Here is a 16,705-nt window from a genome sequence, read left to right as displayed (position 1 = left end):
ACAGCAATAAAATGTAAGCATTTTCAAGAATTCAAGTACCTGTACGAATCCTGTTATTGTAAAGTGGGGCAAAATGTTTTTTTTTTTAATCGCTCCAACTAAAAAATTGTGTTCCCCCTGTTCTACATGGTATCGCCCACTTTTGTAGGACCTTATGTTTACATAAGGGCATCTCTTTTGCAGTATACAGAGGCCATCGGGTACGGCAGGACTGTGGACCTCAGAGGGGCAGATGCAACACCAAGGCAGGAGAGAAGACCACCAAAGAAGAACATATGGGGTGAGCCTCCACATCCTCCCCTTTAGGCTTGTAGAAACCATATTTTTGGGAGTACAACCCGGAGCAAAAAGTATGGAATCACCAGTCTTGGGCAAGGTCTCACTCAGACATTTTATTTTGTAGAACACACTCATGAAAAGCATGGAAAAATAATGAAGTTTTTCAAAAGTGCAACTCCTTGGCATTCAGAAACACTAAAAGAAATGAATGAAAAAAACTTTGTGGTGGTCAGTAAATGTTACTTTTATAGACCAAGCACAGGGGATTTTTGCAAGTCCCCTTGCCTCGGACAATTTTCAATTTCCACCACATTTATTGCAGATTTGATCACAGCCATCTCCCAAGTGCCTTTGCCTGACATGCAGCCCTATATCCTTAAGGATTGTGGGAATGTTGATGTTTTCTTTAAGCATTCCTCTTTGTAAGGGCCCGGTCACACAGCCGTTTGCGGCTGAATCACGGCCAGAAATTTCTGCCTGTGAGGCGGAAGCTATTGGACGCTTTGAGTTCGCCATGCAGACGAGATACAGCAGTGCTTAACACGCGGTCGGAAATTCGCGCGCGGGTGGCAGCGCGAAAAAGCTATGCGTTGCTCAATTCTTCAGAGCGCGGGTACACAGCCTTTCACGAGCGTATCGAGGCTGAATCACGACCAGAAATTTCTGGCCGTGAAGCAGACGCTGTTGGGCGCTGTTGGACGCTTTGAGACCGCCATATAGACGAGATACAGCAGTGCTTTACTCGCGGTCGGATATTCACACGCGGATGGCCGCGCGAAAAAGTTTTGAGCTGCTCAAAACTTTGAGCATGTGTTAACCGCGGGCGGCACACGAGGTAATGACGCGGAAATGACGCGGAACGACGTGCTCTGGTTGCGGCCAGGGCGTGGTTACACATGGGTAGGACGGGAAATTTCAGCGGGTAATCGTGGGTGGAGCATGGTCATAGCATGTTCTGCGCCTGTATCGCGGTGTTATTACGTGAAATTAGCGTGTTACGCGTGTGACGGTCAAACGCCTTTCTCCGCGTATATACAGCGCGATTTGCCGAGCACACGTCAGTTGTGCTCGAGACGTCAAGGGGTGGACATGGAAACCCCGTCACCGTAGTGACCTCGTCTTAATCCATTTTTATTTCTTGGGGTTGGGGGGGGGGTTGCGTAGGAGTCGGATTCGGGCACAACACCGGCTCGGGAGCTTTTATACACGTGGTCCACACGAGAAAATGACGCGATGAGGAAGCGGAACAGTCGCCGGCGTCTGTTTTGCGGGCATACCACCGATGAACAGCGGGTTGGCCAATTTTGCGCATTTTCCATCGCGGGCAACCACGGGCAAAAAAAAAACGCAAAATTTTACCCGCGATACAGACGCAAACGGCTGTGTGCCCGGGCCCTAAATCTCACCAGAACAGCACCAAACAAAAGTTCCAGCCTCATCACCTTGTCCAATGGAGATTTATGACTCATCACTGAAGATAACCTTCATCTTTTATACACAGCCCATTGTAGTCTTCTTCTCTTGTGTATAAGCTTGACCGATTGTTTCCTTTTAGCTTATCTATATGAAAATCACACTTCTTTTAGGCGATTTTGCACACTTCTGTCATGCTCATTGACTCCAACTTCCTTCCATTTACTCTTAATTTTTCGTGTGCATTTTCTGTTTTCAAAACCTATGGCCTTTAGTTGTTTGTCTTGACGCCTACATGTCTTCCTTGGCCTACCAGTACGCTTGACTTCAACATCCTTCCTATGCTGTTTGTACTTGGTCCAAATCTTTGATACAGCTGACCTTGAACAGCCCACATCTTTGGCAACCATACCAGTAGAGTTACCTTCTTCAAGAAGTTTGACGACCCTGTCTTTGGTCTCAAGAGACATCTCTCTTGTATGATATTCTTTCCAATCCACTTACTGCAGGAGCCCTCCAAGGTGTGACAACTGCGCTGTTTTGAACTGCTGATTTACAAGAAGACTTAATCTGAGCCAGGTCCCCAATTAAGGAAAGGAAATTGACTGAGTGTGTCCTTATACTAATGCAGTGATTCCATTTTTGTTACTCAGAATTGAGTGATTCTATATTTATTTCCTTGTGCTTGCTCTATAAAAGTAAACTTTACTGAACATTGCGATGTTTATTCTCTATTTCTTTTAGTGTTTCTGAATGTTTAATGTTTGTAATCTGAGTCTTTTCTACAGAATAAAATGTCTGAGTGAGGGCTTGCCCAAGACTGGTCATTCCATACTTTTTGCTAGGGGCTGTATAAGTCGCAGTTTTCAACACCAATAATTTATAAAAACAACTCAGAAAAGCTGAACAAAAATGGCACCCAAAAGAAAATCATATTCTGCAGATTACAAGCTGCAAATAGTGCAATATGCAGTCGAAATTTGTAATTGAGCAGCAGAAGGAAAGTTTAGAGTTAGCGAAAAAAAATTAAGGGACTGGCGAAAAGCAGAGGTGACAATAAGTCTTACGTGGGGCACATAGAAGTCGAAGGAGGAATGGGCGCATCGTCTACCGTGACATCGAGGATGAAGAGTTCTTTGGATTTAGTGATTTGGAGTAAAACTGTAATATTTTCTTTTTGCTTGAGTTATCCGAATAACGCTATGTTACGTGGCGGCTGGCATTACCTGGTATGTCAGTCATACCGTACACTTATTCAATCTGTTGTTTTCCATTTCATATTCATTTTAAATTTCCTTTCAAGATGACTTGTATGTTTTTGGTGATGGATTTAATCAAATACATTTCCCCAAAAATACGACTTATACTCTAGGTGCGACTTATATGGGTCTTTTTCCTTCTTAGTTATGCAGTTTTTCTGCTGGTGCGACTTATACACTGGAGCGACTTATAGTCCGGAAAATATGGTTTCTGTTCAAACTGCACTTGAAAGAAAGACTCATGCTATGAAATTAGAGAAGGAAGCACTTTCACTTTTTGCCTTTTGAGCTCATCAGAGCGCTCCCCCTTATACATTTTTTTACAAACGCAATAAATATCTTCGAAACGGCCACAAATAGGACAGCGCTGTTCTCCAGATGTCCAGCTTGGAGTCTTTATGTTTGTCCAGGAAGTGAGAACAAAACGAGGAAATACCGCAGCGGGTTTTAAGTAAGAAAGGAATTGTGACGCGTCGATCATTTCCACTGAACAGTTGCCTGACTTTAAGCCAACTCCGAGAATCTCCTAAACTCTCCAATTCTTGATTTACACATCTGAAAGTGTTATGCAGCTCGCATCCTTCAACCGAGCTGCTGCTCATCGGGGATTTTTTCGCGCGTGTTTACAATCAAATTCCTTGGTGAGACATACTTCAAACCTCCACTTAACAATTCTGTTTAATCAGTGCTAGAATCGCTCCATATAGATTTACTTTGACATGATACGGCCCGTTTTTTTTCTTGCTTGTCTCTCCATTCTCACCTTGCGTGTGTGTGTTCTTTTTGCTTGTATTCACTGGTTGCACTGTAGGCAATGTGTTAGATAGTTGAGCATTATTACAACCTTTATTCATTTACGGGGTAAAACTAAAAAAACAACGACACAAAGTCGCATAGCCACAGAGTCAGCAGTTGGCTTGACATGCTAAATAAAAAAAAGAAGTTATGAGACTATTTTTCTCCATTTGATTTCACCGATATAGTTATTGAGTTTTTACGACAAGCAAATTTTACAGAAAACATCTGTAATATTGTAAACTCGAGTCAATTGATATGACAATTGCCCTGCACATCAGCTTGTTAGCATGTTGGCTAGTATGTCATCAAAGAGAAGTGTTCAATGATGTGAGCGTACTTGGAAGTTTGCAGTGGCTTTTCCAGGCTTTTTTCATTGATATTGACAACCGTTTATACTGCAAAAGACGACAGTTAATTTTCGTCGTAGAAGAAAACAACGCTAGTTTACATCGTAAATGCGATTAACATTAGTTTTCAAGGATAAAAGAACATTAGTTTTAAGTGTAGAAGAAGCTACGACGTAAAGAAAAAAATGCTAGTAGCTCCGTCAGTGTGGGCAGGGGCGCGTTTGACTTCGAAGAACCTTTTTTTTTTTTTTTTTAAACTCTCCCAGAATAAAGTGCAATTGCACCTCCACTACATTAGGGGGCAGTGGCGTCTAAGTGGTAGAGTGTTTTGTTTCCATTTTGTTTGCGCGAGGGGATTTCTTGTTCTGGGGGGAAGACGTGACCGAAACAAATTAGGAAGCACTAGCTTAGAGGAAGAAGCTGGTAGAATAAAACAAGTTATTGGCAAAGAAGATGACAAAATATTTTAAAGAGGACAAAATAATTTTATTTTTCACGTAGGAAATTAACTTATGCCATTTTTTCATCGTAGAACAAGAAGCTAGTTTCTGACAAAGAAGAAAACAATTCTAATTTTGGAAGAAAAAGAAAAGCTACTTTTTACCACATCAACAGCGAATCATTGATTCTAGTTTTTTCGAGTAGGTGTAGCTAGTTTTTACCTTTATCAAGTTATCAGTTTTTGGTAAAGAAGAAGAAAGTGATGCTAGTTTTTGACAAAGGAGACAAAGGTTGTTTTTGACGTGGAAGAAAATGTTAGTTATTCATAAGAAAAAAAACAAAAACCAGTTTTTAGCTTAGAAGAACAAACATGCTTTTCACGTCGACAAAGACGAATTTACTTTTTCCGGGGAAAACGACGACGCAAATTTACAGCATAGAAGTAGAAGCTCATTTTTGACGAAGAATAGTCATAGTTTTTGATAAGGAATCATGCTACCACAAGCACAACCCTAGTTTTCAGCTTTGTATAGAAAAAGAGTTTTTGAACATAGAATAAGTCATTTTTGCCAAAGGAAATGCCAAGACTTGTTTTTGGCTTAGAGGAAGAAACTTGGCTTTAAGTAGAAGAAAACCCAAGTTCTCGGTGAAGAGGCTGTCCAAATATTTTTTTTCAACGTATGACAGCGCTAATTTTCAGTGAGGAAGAAAAAGCTAGTATTTGAGTAAGGAGAAAGCATTTCTTATTTGTGGTTAAACAAGAGACTTAGGCCACTTTTTTAGTAAACCCACAAAGAAGATGTTGGTTTTCAACTAGGACAAAGACAACACTAGTTTTCAGTATAGATGAAGAAATACGTTTTGAGGCGAAAGCAAATGAACTTATTTTTTGCAGAATATGACAACGCTAATTTTCTGCGTAGAAGAGGTGACGAAGGAGAAAAAATAATCAAGTTGTTGGCAAAGAAGACAATTAACGTCTTTTTAAGCACAAGGACATGGTAGTTTGGCGACAACAAGGGCAATGCTAGTTTTCCTTTTCAGAAGCTATTTGAAGAAAACGATGCAAGTTCTTGGCAAATAGATGACCAACTCAATTTTTAATTCGTACAAAAAGAAGCTGGTTTTATGGTAGAAAATGTACGTTTTTGGTGAAGAAGGCGATAGGAGATGATGCTAGTTGGGTGGCACGGCGGGGGGTGGTTAGGGCGCAGCCCCACAATGCAGAGGTTCAGGGTTCAAGTCCAACTACCGCAGCCTCCCTATGCGGAATTTGCATGGTCTGCGTCGGTTTCTTCCGAGTACTCCGGTTTCCTGCCACGTCCTAAAAACATGCTTGTCAGGTCGATAGGTCGGTCCAAATTGTCCCTAGGTATGAATGAGCGAGTGAGTTGTCTGTCTCTGTGTGCCCTGCGACTGGCTGGCAGCCAGTTCAGGGTGTCCCTTGCCCACTGCTTTAAGATAGCTGGGATGGGCTCCAGCACCCCCGCGACCCTACTGAGGATAAGCGGTGCAGATAATGCATACCTGTCAACCTCTACGGCTCGCTGCCCGCACAAACTGTCGTATTTTCCCGTACAAAATAATTGTACATCATATTTTTTTTTCCGGAATGATGCATGATGGGAAATCCCCAGGCGGCAGACGCATCCGCACAGTAGCATCAGACCGCTTGCTTCGTTTGCAACGAAAACAACGATACCGAGATAGAGGCTTCCGCGGCAAACTCTTTTGACTTGATTGATTTGCCGTTTCGTGATAGTCGGTGTTTACCGGATGGTGCCCATCATTGACAAATTTGCATTTTTCCGTACAGATTTTCTTTTACGTCGTACAAGCCTTAAATTGCATTAAAAAACGTACTTTGTACGGCAAAACCGTACAGGTTGACAGGTATGATAATGGATGGATAATGCTAGTTTTTAGTCTACAAGTCGTTTGTTTCCCACTTTAAAATTAAATGTTTGCTTTTAATTCAATATTTTTTAATCGTAGAAAAATAGTCCACTTTTTCTTGCTGTAAGAAGACGATTATAGTTTTTATTATAGGGAAAATCGGAAAATTCTTCTTTTTTTTATTTACAAGTCGCACTGGAGTATACATCGCAGCAATTTATGAAAAAATGAGTTTGTAAAATACTGTACTTAAAGGGATAGTGTGTAATATTTAGTTTCTCTTAGTGGTGCAAAAACCTTTCATTCACAAAGAAAATAAACTTTGATTTGAATACTAGGCAAAACTACCTGAAACTATCATAACAGTGTTAATTTTTATAAGAAATAAAAATGAAATCATAGGTGGAGACGTTAATATTTATTTTGCATAGTGAAATCCTTACCTCAGTTCACCTCATGTTTGTCTGTCAACTTGTTGCTACACTGTGCGCATTAGACAATACAGTTAGTGGGGAAATATTACACAGTGAGGCTTTTAATTTTTGCTTCTGAAAAGTCTTAGAGGAGTGTAGTCTTATTATAAAATGTGCTGGTAGATTTAGGGCAGGATAAGCTCGAATTGCATCTCAAGTTGCAATTTTATTTGCAGAATATAAATAATCAATCCCCAAACTCGCATTTCTGCTCCCTCTCACAAAAGCTCTCTTCATTCACAGGTCTGCCAACCTAAAGAATCAACAGAAGGCAAATGTAAGTAAAGAACGTCTATCAAATAAGAAATTGGTTGACTCTAGCCCTCTACTTTTAGCCGCCTATCTCAAATAGCACTCGTCTTTAAAGCCGCAGATTATTCCTTTTGGAAATGTTTTGAGACAAAAAAAAAATGCACGCGCTTCAGCCTCCAATCTGAGCGTAGAAGACAGGGTGGTACGGGAGCGAGGGAATCAAAAAGCTGGAAATTCACGGCTGAGAATAAACGCCGTCTCTCCCCCCCGAGGTGATTTGTCTTTGCGCTCCTCTTTCTACAGATGTTAGAGCCCTTTTTTAGTAAAGACCTGGGGTTCTTTGCTAGCACTTTGATATCCTGCTCGGATTCAATATGTGAAATAGGAGAGCCACTCCGTGACTTGGAGCACATCGTGCTCTTTGAAGTCTGATCCAATTTTTGCTGCTCACCATTTGATGTTGAAAGGATGAAATGAGGGAAATGTACAGTTTTTGCCAGTAACTCTGCAGAGCATATGTAAGATTAAAAAAGCAAAATCCTTTGGAGGATGTACTTAGAAATGTTAAGCAGATTAATACTTTCCTATACCTTTTTTTCCCCCACTCCAAGATAAAATTGAATGTGAGAGGAAGTCTACAGTATGCTGTGGATGTTTGCTAGGAGGGGGGGCAACTGCCTTAGCATTTTATTAACACTGCAAATGACAATGATAAATACGGGATCCCAAGAGGGCCAAAACTAAAATTTACTCATTATAAACCACCTTTTTTACTTTCTTGTACAGCTTACATGGAAATGTGAATACAAATTCAATTGTAATTTTTCAAGGGTTAGAACCAATATAGGAATAAGTAAATAATTACATTTAAAGTAAAAAATCATAGGGATTAGAGATTCAAACAACAGTGGCGGATCATTTTTATCCTAGGACAACAAGATTAATTCATGGTTTCATTTAAAAGAAAAAATACATTTTTATTTCAGAACATCCTTTTCCACAATGGCTTTTTTATTCCAGAAATCCGTTTCATGAAAGACTTATTCCTACTGTCTATCAAAGTCGATGGAGTGATCGTCAAATAGATATTCGGGAATTAGTTAGTGCCTCATAGGGGTGAAAAAAATAAATAATTGTTGTTGTTGTTGTTGTTGTTGTATTTATTTATTCAGCCAGTATAAACCATAAACATGATATATACAAGAAATCATTTGACACGTGAACACTCAATAATGATAAAATAATAGATTTAAAAGAATAAAAAGAATATAGTAAAAAAGATATTGTAGTGTATAATACAAGGTAATTATATAGAATAGTTTAAAAAGAAAGAATCTGTAAATAACAAGACTCGAGTAGAATAGGTCGGAGGAACGCCGTTGGCATAATAATACTATACACAATAACCTAAATCAATTCCCGTTGAACATACGGATAGCGGAAGTGTAAAAACTCTCTTTAAGACATGAAGTCTTGCTCGCAATGGAGCGAAGACGGCAGGTAATCAAAGTACCTGCGAGCAGGGTGACTGGGATCGTCTATAATTTTTAGTGTCCGTTTTCTAGTTCGATTGATGTAGATACTTTGCAGGGACGGGAGGCCAGTGCAATATTGATTTGAATAATAAGCAAAAATAAAACACCGACTATCATATAAATGTGCATTGTGTTCATTTAACATAACATGAGGCTAACCTGGAGTGAGCTCACATGATTGTGTGCTATCTTGCTGCTACAGGCGCCCTCAAAAATCAAAAACCTTGTTAAAGGCTGGTCAAAAATATAAGAAGAAAAATGGTGCGCATTTGGTCACTTTGAGATTCAGTACTTTGTAATCTTTCATTAGGCTTTCCAGCAGTCGTTTTTGGTGGCAGTACACTAGTCATGTCTGTGCTGATTGACAGCATGAGTCATTCTTTCGTAATGGATGTGATAGATTTAAAATAAATGATAAGTACCTCTTTCATAATAATGAAAAATTGCTATTACATGGCATAGTTTCAAAATTAAAGCAAAGCGCAATAAAAATTTGACTGAGTTGAGCCACATTTTTAAAACTGAATGAAAACACATGGGATTTTGTTTGAGGGGAGTTTTTATGTATCAAAAGTACTCATTGCATTGGCACTTGATATCAGAGAGTACTTCTAAGATAAAACATATACAGGACCTAATAAGTACTATAAAATCTGGACTTCAGAGCGTACCTGATTAAAAGCTGCATGTTCAAATTTAAGGAAGAAATTCAACTTTGTTTCTGTATTAGTTGTACTGTGTTTTAAGCTGGAGGCTTTAACAGCCATATACATGTACTAATTCACGTTCATTTCTCAGACTTAAAAGAAAATCAGTACAGATAAGTAACACACTGTGTCGTAATACAGACACTTGTTTGCAGACTGAGTCCGCAACTGTCCATCTTAATTAACTAGCGCAGCAATCTGCTTTAATTAAATTGGCATTCGAATATATGCACGAATGTAACAAAAACATGACCAAAACAAAACTCATTGTACTGTATTGACTCAAATTCAGAAGCCTGTACAAATGCTAAGGGGCGGCAGTAGCTCAGGAGGTAGAGCTGTACAAATGCTAAGGGGCGGCAGTAGCTCAGGAGGTAGAGCACTCGTCTTGGGATCAAGGGATTCCAGTTCGAATGTTACATGTCGAAGTGTCCTTGGGTAGGACACTGAACCCCTAATACCCCCAATAGGCAGGTTAGCGTCTTACATGGCTGCAATACAGTGAAGCACACTGTAAAGCGCTTTGGGAAGTCATTGACTTGAAAAGCGCTATATAAATGCAGATCATTTCAGATCATTTCAGCCATGCGACCGATTTTAGGCTCTCCCATCCCTTGCGCACTTGACAAAGTGATACAGAAGAGAAAAGGTATTGCTACTGCTATAAAAAGAAACATCATACAAAAATGCTTCTAATCTTTCTAACAAGGAGTGTCAGATGATGGGATATTTTGGTGTGGCAGAAGGTGATTAATTATTGGTTATATTTTTCCTTTTGGGTCAAAAACTGTTACGTCATTTTGGGCCGTTATCACTCTAACTAGTGCTGGCATGTATGCTTTTTTTGCCAATTTAATTATGCCAGTTTAATTAATAGTGACTGCTGCTCTAGTTAATTAAGATTGACAGCTGCAGACGCTGTCTGCAAACAAGGTACTTACTCCACAATTTATTATTTTTATGTACATAGTTACCCCTGCTGTTTACTCGCTTTCATTAAATTTCTCCAGTTTGACATTCAGAGCTATCCATCCATTCATCCATTTTGTTCAGTTTATTTGGAGTCAGGTCGCGGGGAAGCCCAGACCTCCCTATCTCCAGACACTTCACCCAGCTCATCCAACGGGATCCCGAGACATACCCAGGCCAGCCTAGAGACGTAGTTTCTCTAGCGTGTCCTGGGTCGCCTCCTGCTGGTGGGACATGCCCGGTACAACTCCCGAGGGAAGCGTTCAGGAGGCAACCTTATCAGATGCCCGAGCCACCCCAACTGGCTCCTCTCATTGCGGAGGAGCAGTGGCTCTACACTGAGTCCCCCCCGGATGACTGATATTTCACCTCATGTCTACAGGAGAGCCTAGACACCCTGCGGAGTAAACACATTTCAGCCACTTGTATCCTAGATCGTGTTATTTCGGTCATGACCCACAGTTCAGGACCATATGTTAGGGTAAGAACAAATATCGACCAGTAAATAGAGAGCTTTGCCTTTCAGCTCAGCTACCTCTTCACCACGACAGAACGGTACAGGGTCCGCATGATGGCAGACGCTGCACTCATCTGCCTGTCAATCTCCCGTTCCATCTTACCCTCACTGGTGAACAATGATCTGCTACCTTGCCGTGGTGGAGGAGTTTGTGTGTCTCAATGAACCTAGGAGCTATGTTGTCTTGGGGCTTTAGGCCCCTGGTAGGGTCACCTATGACAAATAGTTGGTGAGGTGAGGGACCAGACAGAGCGCAGATCATATGGAGACAAAAAGCTTTGGTCCACGATTTCCCTCGCCCGGACGCGGGTTACTAGGGCCCCCCTCTGGAGCCAGACCTAGAGGTGGGGTTACTGGCGAGCGCCTGGTGGCTGGGCCTTTGTTTACGGGTCCGGTTCGCAGGAACGGCGTGTGTCCCTCTTCTTTTGGGCTCATCACCTGTGGAAGGGGCCTAAGGGTTCGGGTGCGTAGAGAGCTGGGTAGCAGCCAAAGGAGGGGTCCTTGGCACGCCAATCCCCGGTTACAGGAACTGGCTCATTGGACATTCAGAGCACTGGGCAGAAATCATATTGCGTTCTAAACCACTGCGGGCCCTCGGGATTCTTGGTGTTAATCAAACAGCTAGATTCCCCATGGTCCACACATATTCTGAGCCAACTGCTAGGCTGAGCACCTTATCTGCTGAGCCTGACATTACAGACGAAACCCTTGCGACCCTCTGCCTTGCAGAATTTTTTTATTTTTTTTTTAAATCAACATCGTATTGTACATAAGGCGCAGTGCATAAAATGTTAAAATAGAGTAGTGGCTTGTAGTCCTGAATTTACACAAATTAAAAGAATATTTCAACCTTATGGTTTATAATTGCAAGTGATTTATTTTATTTTTCCATTTTATTTTATTTGTTTCATATTGGCACTCTTGGGCTCCCATACATAAATGGCACTCATATAATAGACACATTGCAAATACAAAAATGCGGCATATACACGACTAGATTTCTTTCCCTCCCCTCGCTGACATGGCTCCCGCGGTTCCTTTCAAGGTTTGCCCCGACAGCCGAGACAGGCAGGTGAAAGACGCCAAGAGAGACAAAGACGGTGTGACGAAGCTTCGCAGGGAGACAGCCCGACTGCGAGACGCTCGCTGTAAACAAGGTAAGCCGGCGCGCAATGCCGGCGGGTGCAAGTAATTACGCCAAAATCCCGCTTTAGTGGATCAAGTGCCATTTTTTAACACAAGGGGGGCCATTTTTCCACAAATTTAAATACTTTTTTCGTCCCCTGACATTTGCAACAAGCTAGGTCATAGTCTTTCACATCAACTCTGCAGGTTTGACATCTAAAGCTGTTGATGGCACTTAACATAAAGACACAATAAACCTCAATTTGTTGAACAAGTGCTTGATTTGCTCAATGCCCCCGGGCCGTGAATGCCATTACCGTAAAATCCGAAATACAAGCTACATTCTAAGCAACGTGGCTGTGAATACGGTGCGGCTTATTCTTTTTTTTTCGTGGCAGCACCGAGGAAAATGGCAAGCTGCTCTTTTCAACAACAATAGCACAATACAAAACTCCGCAGTGACATCTAAGAAACATTTATGACGCACTTTGAGAGAAATATGTCCATGTTTTTGCCAACAAAACCGAAAGCCTTTAGCGGCTTCGACCCTAACAGCAGACATTATTATACTAACTGCGAGACACGAGGCGAAAACACAAAGTAAAAGCCACAATCACCTACCTAATAAGAGGCGAAGGTAAGAAAGGAACGCACGCTATCGTAGCAACAGGTGAACTTACCTCACGCAGCTTCTGATGATCGAAGCAAGCAAATCGGACAAAACTGTCCCCCAGCAACACGGTAAGCAAAGTTCCAATTTCTCCAAGCACGAATGAGCTCTATGCAATCTGTTTTCTACAATTGCCGTCTGTTTATCAATGATGTCACAGCTCTGAAGATATCTACCACTTTGAGACAAAAAAATGTGGGTCCCCCAGCGGAATATTTTTCAACATATACGCATGATTATAAGGAGGAACACAACAAGTTCTGTGCCTAATTGAAAAAAAATGATGTTTTATAATCCCTTTAAGAATAAAATGAGTTACGTACTTAAATTTGAGCATACGGCTTTTAATCAGGTGCGCTCTGTAGTCCGTAATTTACGGGATTCAGTGCTCAAAAGGCTGCACAGCGGGACTGCAGTTTACTCCCCTCACCACTAGGAGCAGAGGCACCCCCACCCTCCTCCTCATCAGTCTTATTAGAGGGCTGCAGGGTAAGCGACGGAGGTGGAATAGCATTTAGCTGTGCGGCCGGGGGAAGATTACGGGGATTAGACGTGATAATGTAACACAGACAGGGCTCTCCGCGCGGGCCCAGGATTAGTGTCAGTGCACCGCAGCAGGTCTGGGTTAGATAGCGGCTAATACGCTAATGCTGCGTACAGGTGACCTCCCGCACTCAGGCATCACTGCTACTCAAGTGTCTGATTGGGGACGTCAGAGCGATTACAGAAGGAAACGTTTCAATGAAAAGCGACATTTTTTTTTGTCAGGAATCTTGCCGGCTTTGCTTGTGGCGGAGCACAAAGCATCATGGCGGAGTCGGCTGTCGCTTTGTTTTGGCCTCAGCCAATAAAGTTGTGTTTTTAATCACGCTTTGTTTGCTTGTCTATTGGAATAGTCCTGAGCTAAGCTCCCTGACTTTTGAATTTGTAGGATTGAAAATATACCAAATGTTCATCCTCTCAAAATGTAGGAGCGAAGGAGATACGTTCCAGACGATCTTTCGTAAGTTGAATTTGTTCGCAAGTTGCTTCAGTGCTATATTTTGTATGTTTAAGGGTTATAGAGTTATGTTTAAGGCTTGTATAGGTAACCTGTATTGTTTTGTACAGAAAAAAATAAACATTTCATGAAACAATATGGTCGATAAATAAAGTTAAGATTAACTTACTTTTGGAAAATAAGCTTTAAGAGTTAGGAGACTTCCTCTTCCATGGTAGAAAGTGGCCAAAAAAGAGCGATCCGACCATTTTCTCAACAGCATCAAGCTTCCCTATTTCAAATTCATTTCAAATGAAACGGCTCGCCTCTTCTTTACACCAACCATATTGAATGGAAGCACAAGATACTAAACAATACAAATGTCAAAGTTCTTAGCGCGCTGGAGATACAGTACAGAATGTTTACACACGAACTTCGGGGTGGATGCTGGGTGACCTCCCACAGCGCCACATGTCGGTAGCGCCGGAAAGAATCACTACATTACTGTCATCTACTTGGAAAAAGGTGCACACAATACAAAATCTAACTTACAGCAATGTCTGGATATTTTTCCACATCCCGAAAAAAATGTTCGTATCTACCGTTTTCGTACGTCAAATGGTCGTAAGTAGGGGAGCGACTGTATTCCGACAGCTATCAAAATGACACATGTAGTTTATATTTAAAGCCAATTTTGAGTCATCAATGAACACAACATGAATGTGCAATCATATTCCAGGCATTAAAATCCCTTACCTCAGGGAGAAATCCACCATTTTCAAGTCAAAAGGGCTGACCTGCCAGAATTGTATAAGAGAAAATATTTTGAGGTAGTTAGTGGGGTATTGTGAGATGTCCCAGAGTGAATCAGGCGAATAAAAACCTGTGCAGTTCGTGCGGGCAGGAATGTTTATTCTAAGAATATGTAAAGCGTATTAGAGTTCCTCTTATTGTAATACTATTTTTATTCACGGTACCAGGAAGAATGTTTGAGAATGTAGAAAACAGAAAATTGTCCTTTAAAACATGAATAATTACCAAAAGGAACGACGAGGGAAACAACCCTTTGGTCTCGTGATGAATCGGACTTTGAATGACATTAAAAGAATAAATTGTACATTTTTATGTCGGTATTGTGTTCATAGTTGTCAATAAATTATTTGAATCATGGTCGCATGTACTGTTTGTCACTTTTATGCTTAGCAGGAGCTGAGAAAAATTCAAACCACATTTTATACTGATTTTTAATTAAAAAATAGGGGCGCGCATTATACACAAGTACATTTGGTATTTCCTCCACACCATTCTCACCTTTTTCAGCCCGACCCATTTTTATGCTTGTCTATTTGGAAATTGGAGCAAATTCAATAAAACATGTAAAATCAGAATTTTTGTTAAATAAATTGTCTTGTTCCGCAAACAAATAAACAACTAAAATATTTAAATATCTTAACAAAGCAAAAATTGTATTTTTCTAATTTTAAGATTTATTTTAATGGTTATTCATAGTAAATACAAAAAATAAAATTAAAATAAATATTACCGTATTTTCCGCACTATAAGGCGCACCGGGTTATAGGGCGCACCCCCCAAAAATAGTTTTTGGTCCTATATTTTCCATACATAAGGCGCACCGGATTATAAGGCGCTACAATGGAAACGTCGACAAAACAGTCGGACAGTTCAGTCAAACTTATTACCCCCGTAAGATTCCGAAAGCTTGCAAAGAAGCAAATACGTGTCTCAGACATGTACGGAAACAGTGTCTCTACGAAGTCACCAATCACTCAAATGCATCGTTCTAAATATCATTTGGAAGGTTAAAGTCTTGGTATTCAAGAAATGCCAAACATTTCTTAGTTTCCATTTTATTTTTTGCTGGCCACTGTGTGGACAGCAAAGTAAGAATTTTATTGTGCAGGGAAACGGGGTTCTTTACTGTGCATATGACAATAAACACTTTGAATTGAATTTAGTTTAAAAATAGACTCATCACAGAAACATCAAGATCGTTCTAAAACAAGATACCGGGAAAATATAAAGCCGCATAGCTCACCTAAGTTCTCTTGCAGCCATCACGTTCAATAATGATATGGTCTTCTTACAACCGTGAGTGTAGTAAATCCAGGAGAGTAAAATATTTACAAATACAGAATAGTAAAAATGTTTTTCTCTATGCCGTAGTGCAACCCAACGTGTGATTCACATTCATCTTTTTTGGCCAATTGCAGGCTGTGTTTCGCCCCTTTAGCCTATGCGAGCCTGTAAATGATAAAAAGGATCCGCCCCCTTTACCTCCGAATAACTTTAGCCAATAGTGACTGATTCAAATGATGATTGACACATTGGTTAGGAAATGAAACGCCGGTATATAAATCCCAGCATACACCGCGGACGACTTCGCCTTCGGGGGAAAATCTAGTCGGCGGCTGCTTGCCTTAGTTGCAAGACTTTGCGACTTAATATTGATCCATATATAAGGCGCACTGTATTATAAGGCGCATGGTCAGCTTTTGAAAAAAATAAAGGCTTTTAGGTGCGCCTTATAGTGCGGAAAATATGGTAAACGTTTAAAACTACAAAACAAGTTAAATACTTATTAAAATGAGAAAACTAAGCGTAGTAATAATCCAATAATCTGCCAGTGTAACGAGATTTTATTTTTTGTGGGATGATCTCAAAATTTTTAAATAAATTAGTTGATCTCCTGTGATAAGGATTAAGGTGACACAAAACAACGGCGACCAGATGACAAAGGTGCTGTATCTGAGTCACATCAGGAGGCTTTTTCTGTTACTGGTAGCCATGGAAAATCTTACCTAAAGAAACAGCCTGGAGAGGGTTGGCACACCCAGTCTGGACTTGCCCTAGACACACCATACATCCTGTGGTTGCCTGACAATCCTGGTGGGTAAGGGGTCTTGTAAACCAATATGCTCTGGTTCCTTTTATTTTGACTTAATTAACTTCAGTAGCTATGTGGACTGATATTATAAAACGGTTCAAAGTGACACTGTGTAAGAATTCACCACAAGAGTTTGTTGT

General features: G+C 40.7%; 1 protein-coding gene across 4 annotated transcripts in view; it reads left to right on the top strand.

Annotated features, from left to right (window-relative positions):
• Positions 1 to 16,705, top strand: part of myo3b (myosin IIIB) — a 171,700-nt gene that overhangs the window by 119,278 nt on the left and 35,717 nt on the right. For all 4 annotated transcript variants that reach the window (XM_088352866.1, XM_088352869.1, XM_088352868.1 and 1 more), the window contains 3 exons: positions 184 to 280; positions 7,150 to 7,183; positions 11,932 to 12,043. In XM_088352866.1, the coding sequence (XP_088208992.1) occupies positions 184 to 280; positions 7,150 to 7,183; positions 11,932 to 12,043 (243 nt within the window). The remainder of the gene's footprint in view (positions 1 to 183; positions 281 to 7,149; positions 7,184 to 11,931; positions 12,044 to 16,705) is intronic.

This window comes from Urocampus carinirostris, chromosome 14, assembly GCF_059441175.1.
Source record: "Urocampus carinirostris isolate Australia breed hairy pipefish chromosome 14, RoL_Ucar_1.0, whole genome shotgun sequence".
Classification (NCBI taxonomy): Eukaryota; Metazoa; Chordata; class Actinopteri; order Syngnathiformes; family Syngnathidae; genus Urocampus; species Urocampus carinirostris.
The sequence above is the reverse complement of the archived record's forward strand: the minus strand, read 5'-3'. Positions and strand labels throughout refer to the sequence as shown.